This window comes from Oncorhynchus tshawytscha, linkage group LG26 (genome assembly GCF_018296145.1).
Source record: "Oncorhynchus tshawytscha isolate Ot180627B linkage group LG26, Otsh_v2.0, whole genome shotgun sequence".
Taxonomy (NCBI): domain Eukaryota; kingdom Metazoa; phylum Chordata; class Actinopteri; order Salmoniformes; family Salmonidae; genus Oncorhynchus; species Oncorhynchus tshawytscha.
In genome coordinates this window covers 12,560,977-12,577,078 of record NC_056454.1, presented here as the reverse complement: position 1 = coordinate 12,577,078, position 16,102 = coordinate 12,560,977, and the positions used below count along the sequence as shown (strand labels likewise).

The window sequence follows — 16,102 nt, the reverse complement described above, 5'->3', positions numbered from 1 at the left end:
GTAGTGATCCAGATTTTGCAGCTCTTTCAGAACATCAGCTGTCTGGATTTGGGTGAAGGAGAAGCAGAGGGGACTTGGGCAAGTTTCTGCGGGGGGTGCAGAGCTGATGGCCGGGGTAAGGGTAGCACGGTGGAAAGCATGGCCAGCCGTAGAAAAATGCTTATTGAAATTGTCGATAATCGTATATCAGTGATGACAGTGTTTCCTAGCCTCACTGCAGTGGGCAGCTGGGAGGAGGTGCTCTTATTCTCCATGGACTTTACAGTGTCCCAAAACCTTTTGGAATTAGTGCTACAGGATGCAAATTTCTGTTTGAACAAGCTAGCCTTAGCTTTCCTAACTGACTGTGTATATTGGTTCCTGACTTCCATGAAAAGTTGCATATCGCTGGGGCTATTTGATGCTAATGCAGTACACCACAGGATGTTTTTGTACTGGTCAAGGGCAGTCAAGTCTGGGGTGAACCAAGGGCTATATCTGTTCCTAGTTCTACATTTTTTGAAAGGGACATGCTTATTTAAGATGGTGAGGAAAGCACTTTTAAAGAGCAACCAGGCATCCTCTACTGATGGGATGAGGTCAATATCCTTCCAGGATACCCGGGCCAGGTCGATTAGAAAGGCCTGCTTGCTGAAGTGTTTTAGGGAGCGTTTGACAGTGATGAGGGGTGGCCGTTTGACCGCGGACCCATTACGGATGCAGGCAATGAGGCAGTGATCGCTGAGATCCTGGTGGAAGACAGCAGAGGTGTATTAAGATGGAAAGTTGGTCAGGATGATATCTATGAGGGGGCTCATGATTACAGATTTAGGGTTGAACCTGGTAGGTTCCTTGATAATTTGTGTGAGATTGAGGGCATCTAGCTTAGATTGTAGGACGGCCGGGGTGTTAAGCATATCCCAGTTTAGGTCACCTAACAGTACGAACTCTGAAGATAGATGGGGGGCAATTCATTCACATATGGTGTCCAGGGCACAGCTGGGGGCTGAGGGGGGTCTATAACAAGCGGAAATGGTGAGAGACTTATTTCTGGAAAGGTGGATTTTTAAAAGCAGAAGCTATTGGGCTTGACTGGCCAAAGAGACCAATCTGTTTGCAGACTTTGCACCTTGGAGAAAGAGGTTTAAAAAGCCATTTGTGTCTGGGAGAGAGAGATCATCAGTCACCGTATGTGGATTATGGCCATCAGCACGAGAGAGTGAGTGAGTGAGTGAGAGAGAGAGAGAGAGGGAGAGAGAGAGAGAGAGAGAGAGACACACACACTGGACAATACAGTGATATAATGGCCTCGTGGAGATTATTATTCTTGGGCCCTGATTTACAAAAGTTCAAGAAAGTAATGGGAAAGTAATAGGAAAGAAATGGGAAAGTAATAGGAAAGTAATGGGAAAGTAATAGGAAAGTAATGGGAAAGTAATGGGAAAGTAATGGGAAAAGCACAGACTTACTTGGTCCGGGAAAAGATAACTCTACATTTGAAGGCATTTCTCCCTGCCCTATGTGAATGGGGGTTTTAATGCTTGTAAAAGGAAATAGGTTGAAAATGACGATCATGCTACGAACAGACAGGTGACACGCGTCGTCCCCACAGAAAAAAAAACATACATGCCATGCTCAGACACTAATCTAGGGAGAAGTTGCCCCTAGACGCTGATCTTGGGTCAGTTGAGTCATTTTCCCCACTAATGGTTAAGGTCATGACAGGAAGATGGTTCCTAGATCTGTACCGAGGGGAAACTTCACCCCGGACCCAAGCACATTATGAGGGGAGGGCAACATGATGAAGTTAGAATTCACCTTGAAGGTCATCATTGACCAGGAGGTCTGTCGATATCCAATGGCGGCAGGAAAAGTTGGTCCAAAAAAAAAAAAACACACATCGCAACCTTTTCATGATAAAAACATGGAGAAATATTGCTGCAATCTGGGACTAAAGGCTATGCATTGTCAGGGACCTCACGAGATGTATTGTGATTCTCACAATTCTATATGTTTTGCAGTTGGATGCTGTGATTTTATTGTTTGCGAGGGACAAGAGGGATGAGAGCAGGAGATGAACAAGCTATAGGATGAAAAATACCAGAGCATTGGCACAGGTACGAAAAAAAACACGTTTATACTCGGAGTCAAGTATAAATGTCCAAATATATACTGTATATCGTCCAAAATATATATATTTTTTAATCGGGATAGTAACTGTTTTGATTTTTTTTTCACTAGTGGGACAGTTGAAATAAGACAAAGTAACACAAAGTCATATGAATATTAGTTTAAAGACGGGCACCATAGACCGTATATAAATGACGGCAGGCACTCAGTAAAGTGAGATAGGCCTTGTACCAGAAATTGGCTGCATGCATTCTATATTCATCTGCAAAGCCGTCCGTTATGAAAACAGGAATCATTTGTAACCCCTTCTTTTATAATCCCTGTGCCATTTTCATAATCTACCTACATGCTTATCTCCAGTAGATACCTAAAGCAGCAAAACGAGGAGTACTCAGGTTAAAAGGAAGAGGACAAACGAAGAGGACAAACTCTTACTGTAGTGATAAACGGCTCACAATAGCAGAGAATCCGGTTCCACTCTCTTCCAACAGCCCAGAGCACGAATGCATGCTTGGTTTCTAGCTTTGAGTGGAACACTCTAATCCAGGGGTGTCCAACCCTGTTCCTGGGGCGCTGTCCTCCTGTAGGTTTTCGCTCCAACCCAGTTGTAACTAACCTGGTTCAGTTCATGTGCTAGATTAGGGTTGAAGTAAAAATTTACAGAATGGTAGTTTTCTAGACACAGGCTTGGAGAACCCTGCATTAAACAACTATGTTTCATACAAGAATGCCTCAAAATATCAGAAATGATTCTGGAGTGGAAAACATGGTTGCATCCTTAATGGCACCCTATTCATAGTGCACAACTGTTTTTTTTTTACATAGTGCACTACTTTCAATCAGGGCCCATAGGGCTCTGGTCAGAAGTAATGGACTATGTAGGGAATAGGGTGCCATTTGGGCCGTATACCGCCTCTTATTACACTTTCTGAAGTTGCTGAGCCTGGTTTCCCATACTGCTTTGTACCAGGAAGGGAATCCCCTAGTGTGAGATGATTATAGAACATAATTTCATTTAAACTGTTTTGCACCACAGGGATCTTTTCTTCCAAAGAGGAACAAAAACTCAAAAGAAAATGTCTGATAACATGCACTACACAACCCTCACGTCTCCAGCTCATTTCTGATGCAGTGGAAGAAATAAAGCCTCAGCAGCAACAGAGGACAATCATTCTAGAATTATTCTAGCATTCTTTCTACAGACTCCCTGTCAAGCAGCTAGTATTTACGGGGGTTTGAAATGTCAAGTCACACTCCTATGGCTGACAACCGCAAAGAGAAATTACAACAGATCTATCAATCAACACACAACATATGAATTACTTAGTGGAGCTGTCAACCAGAACACACTGATTCATCTCAGGGGGAGGGTATGCTGGCAGGCATGCTGGCACCCTTCTTCATTTTAAATGAACCTGACAGGAGAAACAAAATCTAACTTGACTTGAACGCACGTATCTTATTTATGCAATTGGGATCAAATCGGATAACGTACACAAAACAACAAAGCCGAAACAGGAGCTTTGTCTTTGGTATGTCAAGACGTTATTCCTAGAAACGCCAGTCTATTTTCTAGTACCTCTAGCTCTAGGAGTTTTTCCGCAATGGATGGAAGACTATTTGCATTCCTTCTAGTGCAATGGCAGTATATCTAACTGTGCGAGTGGATGGATCGTGCCAAACCCTCTGGCGTTCCCCTTCAAACAGTGGCCTGTGGTTTATGACGCGAGTCTACATGAGAGAGAAAGGGGCCTTGGCCCATGCCACAGACTGACATGGCCCGCGTCCCGAATGGTACCTTATCCCCCTATATAGTGCGCCACTTTGGACCAGAGGTTGACCAGGGTCCATAGTGATCTGGTCAAAAGTAGTGCACTATGTAAGAAATAGGGTGCTATTTGGGACGGAGACAATGGCTCTCTGGGCTGTGTGCAGTGTCTCACTGTGTGTTGCAGCATGCCAATGGAAAAGCATTGACAGCAGCGCCACAGACTGGAGTGGAGAAGACGTTAAACGTACTTATCGTCAGAACAGCCTCAATTCGCCGGGGCACGGACTCTGCAAGGTGTCAAAAGCGTGTTGACTCCAATGGTTCCCACAGTTGTGACAAGTTGGCTGGATGTCCTTTGGGTGGTGGACCATTCTTGACACCAGTGGAGGATGCTGAGGGGAGGACGGCTCATAAGAATGGCTGGAACGGAGCGAATGGAATGGCATCAAACACATGGAAACCATGTGTTTGATGTTGTTGATACCATTCCACCCATTCTGCTCCAGCCATGACCACGAGCCCGTCCTCCCCAATTAAGGTGCCACCAACCTCCTGTGCTTGATACACACAAAAAGCTGTTGAGTGTGAAAAACCCAGCAGCGTTGCAGATCTTGACACAAACCGGTGTGCCTGGCACCTGCTACCATACCCCGTTCAAAGGCACTTAAATATTTTGTCTGGCCCATTCACACTCAGAATGGCACACATAAACAATCCATTTCTCAATTGTCTCAAGGTGTAAAAATCCTTCTTTATCCTCTCTCCTCCCCATCATCTACACTGACTGAAGTGGATTTAACAAGTGACATCACTAAGGGATCATAGCTTTCACCTGGATTCACCTCGTCAGTCTATGTCATGGAAAGAGCAGGCATTCCTAATGTTTTGTTCACTCAGTGCATATAGTGCACTACTTTTGACCAGCGCTCTGTTTCAAAAGTAGTGCACTATAGAGGCAATAGGGTACAATTTGGGACGCATACATTATCTCCTGCTCTGTGGAGGCATGCATGTATTATCTGTAGGGAGAGTAGACACTTCGAGATAGTGAGCACACCCAATCTACTCAGCAAACTGGATGCAGTTTATCACAGTGCCATCCGTTTTGTTACTAAAGCACCTTAATACCACCCACCACTGCAACCTGTATGCTCTAGTCGGCTGGTCCTCGCTACATATTCGTTGCCAGACCCACTGGCTCCAGGTCATCTACAAGTCCATGCTAGGTAAAGCTCCGCCTTATCTCAGTTCACTGGTCACGATGGCAACACCCACCCGTAGCACGCGCTCCAGCAGGTGTATCTCACTGATCATCCCTAAAGCCAACACCTCATTTGGCCGCCTTTCGTTCCAGTTCTCTGCTGCCTGTGACTGGAACGAATTGCAAAAATCACTGAAGTTGGAGACTTTTATCTCCTTCACCAACTTCAAACATCTGCTATCTGAGCAGCTAACCGATCGCTGCAGCTGTACATAGTCCATCGGTAAATAGCCCACCCAATTTACCTACCTCATCCCCATACTGTTTTTATTTATTTACTTTTCTGCTCTTTTGCACACCAGTATCTCTACCTGTACATGACCATCTGATCATTTATCACTCCAGTGTTAATCTGCAAAATTGTAATTATTCGCCTTCCTCCTCATGCCTTTTGCACACAATGTATATAGACTCTCTTTTTTTTCTACTGTGTTATTGACTTGTTAATTGTTTACTCCATGTGTAACTCTGTGTTGTCTGTTCACACTGCTATGCTTTATCTTGGCCAGGTCGCAGTTGTAAATGAGAACTTGTTCTCAACTAGCCTACCTGGTTAAATAAAGGTGAAATAAATCAAATCAAATAAAATCTATATGGCCTTCTGGGTATTTGTGTACAAAGGGGAAGGCATAAGAACGGACCTGTGAGGTTGTCAGGCCGTGGGATCATCCTCTCGTAGACGTCATAGCTCTGGGCTCCGTAGGGGTCTGCGTCGTGGTGGATCAACGAGCGAGGCAAAGTGGAGCCATAGTGCTGGGGCTGGGCCGTCATGCTGGAGCGCACCGGAGACGCCGACGACCCCACCGGCTGCTGGGTGAGGGGGCCGTCCACCATCGTTAAGGGAGACCCCATGCGCCCCGATGCCGACCCCAGGTAGGGCGAGGTGGCGCGGCTGGCGCTGCCCGAGCGGGAGTTGGCGCTGCCCATGCGGCGCAGGGCTGCAGGGGAGCTCTTCTGGGTGTTGAAAGGGGAGCCGGCGCGCTGCGCCGAGGGCAGGGTGGTGGAGAAGATACTGGACAGGGGCTTGGGCTCCGTCATGATGGGAGAACCGTAGTTGCTACTCATGGTGGCCCTCAGGGAGCCGCGAGAGGGGGACACACTGCTGCCGTAGGCCGGGGACTGGGTCCTGGAGGGCACCGAGCTCACCCTCCTCATGGCTCGACCCGGCGCTGCGGCGGTTAACAACGGAGCCTGCCAGAAAGGACAAGGAGAAACTACTGAGGAACCCCCACACGTTTTAACACCACATTTAATAGAGCCCTAACATCTATTTACGGTGATCTCCATTAGACATTCAACAAATATCTATGTCTATATATACATCTATATCTATGTCTTTTGGGAGTATTCTAGATTCTATTAATCTCTCTTTTCTCTAACTTCCCCCCCATCTCCCTGTGACTTGTGTGTAGCTGGCAGTAGCATCTGTGTGCTCAACACCAGTCAGTGTCTGAGTCACGACCATAGAGATGTACTAGAGAGCTCATCTCCTATCTTCGCCATTTCCGCTTCTGTGATAGCATGCGGCCCTCTATCCAACTCTATGGCTGGGACTGCCACAGACGGTGTGCCCTCTAAACAACTCCATGGTCGTGGCTGCCGCAGACGGTGTGCCCTCTGCTCCGTGTCCGTACCTGGACCTGAGCTTGGCCCTCAGCCCTGGCAGTCCTCAGGAGGGTGGAGGTGCCGCCTGTGCCTGGGTACGAGTGCTGCATTCTCAGCTCGGCCTTGGCCAGATTATTCTGGTTCTGGCTGCTGTAGTAGCTGCTGGCATCCTGGTAGCCACTGTCTGAGTACGAGTTCATCTGGGTGGAGCTGCGGGAGTTCCCTGTAGACCCTGACAGAGAGAGAAGGAGAGAGGAAAGGAGGGCGAGAGGGACAGAAGGAGAGAGAGAAACATAGTGAGGGAGGGGAGAGAGAGGGAGAGTGGAGAGAGACAGTGTGAGTGTCCTCAAAGCACTACATGACCTTTAGCTAGTCCACACAGTGCTAATGACCTCACACAGTGTCTGTTTTCACCTGCCTCCCCTTCCACACTGTAGCATACACTGACTCATTCAAACTATAGAGAGAGGGAAGGAGGGAGACAGAACGAGAGAGAGAAAAAGAGAGAGAGAGAGAGAGAGAGAGAGAGAGAGAGAGAGAGAGAGAGAGAGAGAGAGAGAGAGAGAGAGACAGAGAGAGAGAGAGAGACAGAGAGAGAGAGAGAGAAGAGAGAGAAGAGAGAGAGAGAGAGAGAGAGAGAGAGAGAGAGAGAGAGAGAGAGACAGAGAGAGAGAGAGAGAGAGAGAGAGAGAGAGAGAGAGAGAGAGAGAGAGAGAGAGAGAGAGAGAGAAAGAGAGAGAGAGAGAGAGAGAGAGAGAGAGAGAGAGAGAGAAAGAGAGAGAGACAGAGAGAGAGAGAGAGAGAGAGAGAGAGAGAAAGAGAGAGAGAGAGACAGAGAGCAGCACCACAGTGGAACCCGAGGCTGCATTAGTAATTAGCTGCATTAGACCCTCACTTTCATGGAGCGAGTTCTGCTCTGGGGAATAGAGGACCACCTGCTCCTGCTCTGTTCTGAGGCGGTAGGTGGGCGACTGAGAGCTGTCCGTCACCCGAGACTTGGACTCCCCCGAGGTCGAGGCATCTGGGAAAGGGAGAACGAAGTCAGTGCTGCCTGTGTGGTCCAGCAGGCAGAGAATGGCAACGTAAGAATTGTGGCTTCAATTCCCGCTGGGGGCCACCCATAGGTATATGTACCAATAGGAAAATGTAGTGTACACACTATGTTAAGTCACTTTGGATTTTTTTTTTTTTAAGTCTGCTAAATGGAATATATATAGCGGTATACATATGGAGGAGCAGAAGACAGTCCAATTGCAAGAGAGGGTAAATAGAAGTGAAAAGATTTCACTTCAGGGCAATAACATCAATTCCACCACATTCCTTTCACACTCGTGTAAATTCCAGAATTGTTCCTATTTGTTATCATACTAAGACATTTGTTGTGCTCGTATTTTGCGGTGCCAGGACACTGATGAAAATCCTCCCTCGAAAACGGTTTCCAAACTATAAAGTTTCCCCGGGTTCCGTCCCAAATGGCACCCTATTCCCTATGCAGTGCACTACTTTTCACCAGGGCCCCCATAGGGAGATATAGGGAATGGGGTGCGATTTGGTACACACGCCATGAGAGCAGCCAGTGAGGCGACGAGGAGGAAGAATTACACCAGTAATCTCATAGGCTGCTGCCCAATGTTGCTCCGCAATCAACATCGAGTTAAGCGCGACAGGTGTGAATGAGCTCCGCTCCAACAGCTGGGACATTGGGACGCACGCATTGGCATTGATCTGGAGGGAGGGGCCTTGTTGGCTGGCATACATGTATGGATGAGGAGGGAGGCTGGATTTCACGGAGAACGAGACCTCTGTTGTGGCTGTTTGCACAGACCTGTTAACACCGAAGCCTCGCTGGTTTGACGGCCTGGCGGCTTGTGCTCCCACTTGTGTCTCAGCCACCCGTTTCTTTGCCAGGGGTCCACCGTCTCCACTCGACGCCGCCGGCGCCTCTAGGGGTACGGATTGGCTGCAACTACGGTACCTCAGTCAATTCTGCTGCTGCAATTATTATGGTGGATGTGAAATTACCGCTATTTCACTGTGCGCTGCGAGGCGGACACTTACATTTTTCAAAAGGCCATGCTCGCCGCGTGACTGAATTCCATGGCGGCAAACGTCATAAAAGAGGAGGATAAAAAGGAAATGGCTAAAAGCAGAATTCACAGAACAACAACGGGAAAGGATCTGATAGGGGTTTCGCTTCTGCCCATTACAGCAGCTGTATTCCCCACAAAAACAGCCCAGCGTGCAAGGTCTATTCCACGTTTTGTCCAACGTGGGTTAGAACGCCGTGGAAACAGCGTTGATTCAACCGGTCTGTGTCCTGTGCGACGCTTCACCCCCCCCTCCACACAGCATATTAGGAGGAACCTTTCAGACAGTGAACCTGTCTGACGTTTTATTTGTTCATTTCTGCCCTCAGGGCATCTTTACTGAACCTGTTTGAGAAATGAGACTGTACGCAATGAAAGAGTGTTACATCCCTCCGACCCCTCCCCCTGAATCATGGGATTAAAGTGTGCATCCGTCACAAAGGGCTCAAGGATAAAAGTAGTACAGGTTATTAGGGAAGTAGGGTGACATTCGGGACACAACCTGTGACTGTGCCGCCCCAGTGCTCGAGGTGAACGAAAGCCTATCTCCACAGTAACACTTCCTACTTTAATTGACAGCCTGGCGACTGGCGAATGGGGCGTGAGCCCAGGAGGGTAATAAGCAGCCCAGCCAGACATAGTCATTATCCTCTACAGCAGCACACTGCAGCTCATTCCACTGCAATCACACTCTCTCACCCATAAGACTTTGTGTCTGCGTCCCAAACGCCACCAAATTCCCTATATAGTGCACCACTTTTGACCCGGGCCCAGAGAGCCCCCCGTAGGGCTCTAGCTTAAAAGTGGTGCACTATATTGGGAGTAGGGCGCCATTTGGGGCGTAGGCCTCCAACTCAACATAATGCAGGGTGGAGGAGTTCCAATCTAAGGAAGACAAAATAATACCCTGGTTATTAACTCACACCATTACGGCTAGACAGTTGATTAAAACACTGAGCAAACAACGGTCCTCTCTCCTCATCCACACAGCCTGTCGCTCACTTAATATCAATAAACGTCAGCTATCATTTCTGCTTCACATTTGGATTAGAAAAACACATTACCGTTGGCTAACGACGATTTATCAACTACAATAAGGAAATCAATACTCATCCAAATAGCATGCGCCCCCAAATGGCACCCCTTTCCCTACACAGGGCACTACTTTTGACCAGAACCTTATGCATTCTATTCTAGAGAATAGGGTGCCATTTGAAACCCATGTGCTTGTTGTTATTGTATCCCTCTGCTAGTAATTCTTTTCAGCAACAAACCGACTGGAGCGAGTGAAAAATTCAAAACCATACCGGGGCAAGCTATATTAACATTCCCAGTGCATATGTACAATCGTAACCCCATAGGGTCCCTCTGACAAGATCCGCAATAAAAGATGAATGACGACCGCGCCGATTCACTTATTCCATTATACAGCTAATAAGCCATGAAACACACCAGTAAAATGCACTTCATCAATTCCAGCAGCAGTGGCAAAGTGTCTGGGGATCCGTTAAGTATGTGACAATAAAAACATCTATTTCTTTTTTTGGGGGGGTCATCTCGGGGAGTTGGAGAGGAGGGAAAGTGGGAAGGTATTCAGGTTTGAGAGGGTGGGATTAACGCGAGATAAGTATCAAATTTGAAATGTGCCAGAGGAGACTGATCAGTTCAGTCAGCAGCCGTACGACATACATTATCTATGGTAATAATGGTATGCTTTTCAGTGTTTAAAAATAATACGTGTGTCTACATATGGTGATTGGTGACATGGGATGCAACCCAAACGGCACCTGATTCACAAGTGCACTACTTTTGGTGGAAAGTAGGGCACTATAAAGGGAATAGGGCGCCATTTGGAACAGTGGCACAGTGTAGGTAAGGAAAGAGGAGCAGTCCTTACCTGCAGATCTCCAGGGGAGAGACTTCTCAGACGAGCTGTAAGACAAAAACAGAGAGAAGGAGGAGTTAGATAGGATTGACCCCGTTCTGGTTCTGGATCTGGTCGGCGGTCCGCCAGTTGAGTATGTAGGGCCTATTCAATTGCGCTTTAGATAAACGTGTGTCTCAAATGGCACCCTATTCCCTATAGGGCCCATAGGACTCTGGTCAAAAGTAGTGCACTATGTAAGACGATAGGGTGCCGTTTGGGACCTGCGCAAACATTCACTGTAAAGATGAAATGGAATGGCCCCTCTTAAGTGCAGACGCAATAATGGACCGGACGAAACATAGAAAGAAACAGAGAGAATTGTTATGGCAATGCAGAATATGCCTCCATACACATAAAAAGTGTACAACCAAAAAATGGAAATGAAATTCAAAATGGTTGTTTCTCTGATTCAGAGGGTTTGGTTAAATGCGGAAGACACATTTCAGTTGAATGCATTCAGTTGTACAACTGAAATAGAAACCACATTAGGCAGAACAGTTAGGGGGACAGACAGAAACACTGCTCGCTACATATCAGTAGTGGAATTGCAATTTACAGTAAGAGATGAACATGTCCCATGGCTCAAGGACTTCTCATTTACAGTAGAATAAATACGTTGATATTGCTAGGCATCCCCCTTTTCTCTCTAGCCTCTCTAGTTGTGAAGGTGATCTTTCCTGCCACGACAGACAGAGTACGAGTAGGATCATCCTTTTCCCTGAGGTTTGCGGCGGTTATTTTTCATCCTCGTCGGTGCTTGAGAAACACACTTTGCGAATAAACGGAAAAGGTCAGGTTTGGCAATTCATCCTGGCTGAGGCTCTGAGACTGTAGGGCAGCGCTGGTACAGTAAATAGAAAACATATTGATCTCGCGGCAAAAACGGCAATGAGCCGCCGAGGATAAAACACACAGATGGAAGGAAGCAGGCAAGCATGACCCGTGTACACACACACACCTGGACGCACAGGCATGGACGGACACACATACAGATGGATGCAGATAGACAGACACGCGCTCACACGTACACACACATCTGACCGCTCTGATTTACTGCATGTTGAGCGTACACACATTTCTCAGCGATAGAGCTGCAGTTGTCTCCCAGGAATAATGAGGTATAAATGCTTGGCGGCCGGAGAGAAGGTCCATTTTAAAAACACATCATGGCCCTCAGACAAACACCGAGGCTTGAGTCTCAAATGGTACCCTATTCCCTGTGTAGTGCACTACTTCTGATCAGAGCCTGCTGGGAAAGCAGAGCCAAATGGATCTATAGGCGGGGAGTGTGATGGATGGCGGGGTCATTCCTGCCTGTTCCTGGATCAGTGGGAAGGTGAGCAGGCAGGCAGCTCAAACTCTGCTGTGAATCGCAAATGGCACCCTATCCCCTATATTGACCACTACCTTGGACCCACTACTTTTGCCTGGTCATAAGTAGTGCACTATGTAGGGAATAGGGTGCCATTTGGGATGAACTCTCTGTCTGGGAGAGGAAATGTGATTAATTCTTCTCGTCAATGAGAGCGGCCATAACACCAGGCCCTGAGCGGCTCCCCTATTGCAAACCTCAGCCACTTCAAGCTGATTTTAAGGGAAGACCCCTCAGAGCACAGAAGAACTAAACTAAAACACACTGTAAAAAAAGGTTGATCTAACAGCTACCTTGGACCCAGACAGCTTCAATTACATAAGAAAATGATCTTTAGCGAAAAGGACATCGTGGTAATTTCTAATGAGTCAAAGAGAAGAATTGTTTGAGCGCTGGACCTTAAAGCAGGGTTCCCGCCCCTGTGCATTCAAATGAAATATCTTAGCGGGTCATTATTGCCATGACCCTGCTGCTGCCGTTCGCTCGCTGAATCTTACCATTCGAGGGGATGTTAAATGAGCTTCTAGAATAAGGGGAGGGCGATCGGCATGCCAACGAGATGCGGGCAATTAAAAGAGGAATCGAGGAGAGGTATGCTCCATTGAGCCATGGCAGATGAAGTGGCATAGGCTGCGTCCCATATGCCACTCTATTTCCTTTAAAAGAGCACTACTTTTGAACAAGGTCAAAAGCAGCGCACTATATAGGGAATAGGGTCCCATTTGGGATGCGGACCCAAACTCCTGCTACCATCATACCCAGACCCATCTCACAGTCACAGCCACCTGGGTGGGCAGAGGGAGACCCAGGCAGTAAACTACTGATACTCACAAACATGACAAGCAAACCCATCCCTGACAGGAAGAAGAGCAGCGCCACGGTCCCACCCCACCGCCGTCTTTATCGTTTTTGATGACGAAACGGAGGTGAGGAGCGCCACGCAACGCGGATGTATTTTATCTTGCAGTAGGCCTACCATATTCTGCTTTTCTATGGCAAGTGCAATGATGTCTGAGGGGGAAAAAAAGAGTGTTTGTTGTTTGCAGTAGCTTCGTTGCTGTTGCAATATGTCAAACGGACGTGGCTGTTCCACCGTTAATGATTCCAGCTTCAAGCTCACAATCATATCGCTCTGGAAGTAGGCTACAAAGGGGAAGGGTTTACGTCTTCCATTCCAGTGTAGGGTGAAATTGCCCCCTAGACAATGATCTTGGGTCAGTTTATCATTTCCCCACTAATGGTTAAGCTTAGGGTTGGAGGAAGGGAAGCTGATCCTAGATCTGTATCTGGAGCTTCCATTCCCCGGGTGGGAGGTCTCCTCATCAGTCTCAACCCACTCAGAAAGTCTCGCTGATCAAGTCGTACCAGCCCAGATGACTGATATGAAGGACTGCTGCTGTCCTGGAGGTGTAATGAAATTGAATGAGCCTTATCAGAACACTTGAGCATGACGTCACCTCATTGATGGGCCGAATGGCCTATTGAGAAAAAAACGCTGTGACATTAGGACGAGGAAAATCTCTTCCATTTTTATAGGGATGTGGAGGAGATGCTGGGTGTGTGTTGATCCCAGAGTGGGATGCCAACGACTCTCTCTCGCACTAACTGATGATGCTGATGGCTTAGCCCTGTAGGCTGCTTCACGACACACAGGGAGCCGGAAGCGCAACCCAGCCCTCCTCAGTATAGTACAGTACAGGAAGCATTACCAAGCCCTCCTCAGTACAGTACAGGAAGCATTACCCCGCCCTCCTCAGTACAGTACAGGAAGCATTACCCAGCCCTCCTCAGTACAGTACAGTACAGGAAGCATTACCAAGCCCTCCTCAGTACAGTACAGGAAGCATTACCCAGCCCTCCTCAGTACAGTACAGTACAGGAAGCATTACCAAGCCCTCCTCAGTACAGTACAGGAAGCATTACCCAGCCCTCCATAGTACAGTACAGTACAGGAAGCATTACCCAGCCCTCCTCAGTACAGTACAGGAAGCATTACCCAGCCCTCCTCAGTACAGTACAGGAAGCATTACCCAGCCCTCCTCAGTACAGTACAGGAAGCGTTACCCAGCCCTCCTCAGTACAGTACAGGAAGCATTACCCAGCCCTCCTCAATACAGTACAGGAAGCATTACCCAGCCCTCCTCAGTACAGTACAGGAAGCGTTACCCAGTCCTCCTCAGTACAGTACAGGAAGCGTTACCCAGCCCTCCTCAGTACAGGAAGCGTTACCCAGCCCTCCTCAGTACAGTACAGGAAGCGTTACCCAGCCCTCCTCAGTACAGTACAGGAAGTGTTACCCAGTCCTCCTCAGTACAGTAGAGGAAGCGTTACCCAGCCCTCCTCAGTACAGTACAGGAAGTGTTACCCAGTCCTCCTCAGTACAGTAGAGGAAGCGTTACCCAGTCCTCCTCAGTACAGTAGAGGAAGCGTTACCCAGTCCTCCTCAGTACAGGGAGCGTTACCCAGCCCTCCTCAGTACAGTAGAGGAAGCGTTACCCAGCCCTCCTCAGTACAGTACAGGAAGCGTTACCCAGCCCTCCTCAGTACAGTACAGGAAGCGTTACCCAGCCCTCCTCAGTACAGTACAGGAAGTGTTACCCAGTCCTCCTCAGTACAGTAGAGGAAGCGTTACCCAGCCCTCCTCAGTACAGTACAGGAAGTGTTACCCAGTCCTCCTCAGTACAGTAGAGGAAGCGTTACCCAGTCCTCCTCAGTACAGTAGAGGAAGCGTTACCCAGTCCTCCTCAGTACAGTACAGGGAGCGTTACCCAGCCCTCCTCAGTACAGTAGTACAGGAAGCGTCACCCAGCCCTCCTCGGTACAGTACAGGGAGCGTTACCCAGTCCTCCTCAGTACAGTACAGGGAGCGTTACCCAGCCCTCCTCAGTACAGTACAGGGAGCGTTACCCAGTCCTCCTCAGTACAGTACAGGGAGCGTTACCCAGCCCTCCTCGGTACAGTACAGGGAGCGTTACCCAGTCCTCCTCAGTACAGTACAGGGAGCGTTACCCAGCCCTCCTCAGTACAGTAGAGGAAGCGTTACCCAGCCCTCCTCAGTACAGTAGAGGAAGCGTTACCCAGCCCTCCTCAGTACAGTAGAGGAAGCGTTACCCAGCCCTCCTCAGTACAGTAGAGGAAGCGCTACCCAGCCCTCCTCGGTACAGTAGGGGAAGCGTTACCCAGCCCTCCTCAGTACAGTAGGGGAAGCGCTACCCAGCCCTCCTCAGTACAGTAGGGGAAGCGTTACCCAGCCCTCCTCGGTACAGTAGAGGAAGCGCTACCCAGCCCTCCTCGGTACAGTACAGGGAGCGTTACCCAGCCCTCCTCAGTACAGTACAGGGAGCGTTACCCAGCCCTCCTCAGTACAGTACAGGGAGCGTTACCCAGCCCTCCTCAGTACAGTACAGGAGCGTTACCCAGCCCTCCTCAGTACAGTACAGGGAGTGTTACCCAGCCCTCCTCAGTACAGTACAGGAAGCGTTACCCGGCCCTCCTCAGTCAGTAATACAGGGAGCGTTACCCAGCCATCCTCAGTACAGTACAGGAAGTGTTACCCAGTCCACCTCAGTACAGTTGAGGGAGCGTTACCCAGCCCCCTCAGTACAGGAAGCGTTACCCAGTCCTCCTCAGTACAGTTAAGGGAGCGTTACCCAGCCCCCTCAGTACAGGAGGAAGCGTTACCCAGTCCTCCTCAGTACAGTAGAGGAAGCGCTACCCAGCCCTCCTCGGTACAGTAGTACAGGGAGCGTTACCCAGTCCTCCTCAGTACAGTACAGGGAGCGTTACCCAGCCCTCCTCAGTACAGTACAGGAGCGTTACCCAGCCCTCCTCAGTACATTACAGGGAGCGTTACCCAGCCCTCCTCAGTACATTACAGGGAGCGTTACCCAGCCCTCCTCAGTACAGGAAGCGTTACCCATTCCTCCTCAGTACAGTTGAGGGAGCGTTACCCAGCCCCCTCAGTCAGTAC

General features: G+C 48.6%; 1 protein-coding gene across 5 annotated transcripts in view; it reads right to left on the bottom strand.

The window, feature by feature from the left end:
• The window catches only part of LOC112225179 (plakophilin-4), a 113,670-nt gene that overhangs the window by 46,738 nt on the left and 50,830 nt on the right, over positions 1-16,102 (bottom strand). For all 5 annotated transcript variants that reach the window (XM_024388867.2, XM_024388868.2, XM_024388869.2 and 2 more), the window contains 4 exons: positions 10,731-10,765; positions 7,642-7,767; positions 6,776-6,978; positions 5,783-6,332 (listed from right to left, as the gene is read on the bottom strand). In XM_024388867.2, coding sequence (XP_024244635.1) covers positions 5,783-6,332; positions 6,776-6,978; positions 7,642-7,767; positions 10,731-10,765 — 914 coding nt within the window. The remainder of the gene's footprint in view (positions 1-5,782; positions 6,333-6,775; positions 6,979-7,641; positions 7,768-10,730; positions 10,766-16,102) is intronic.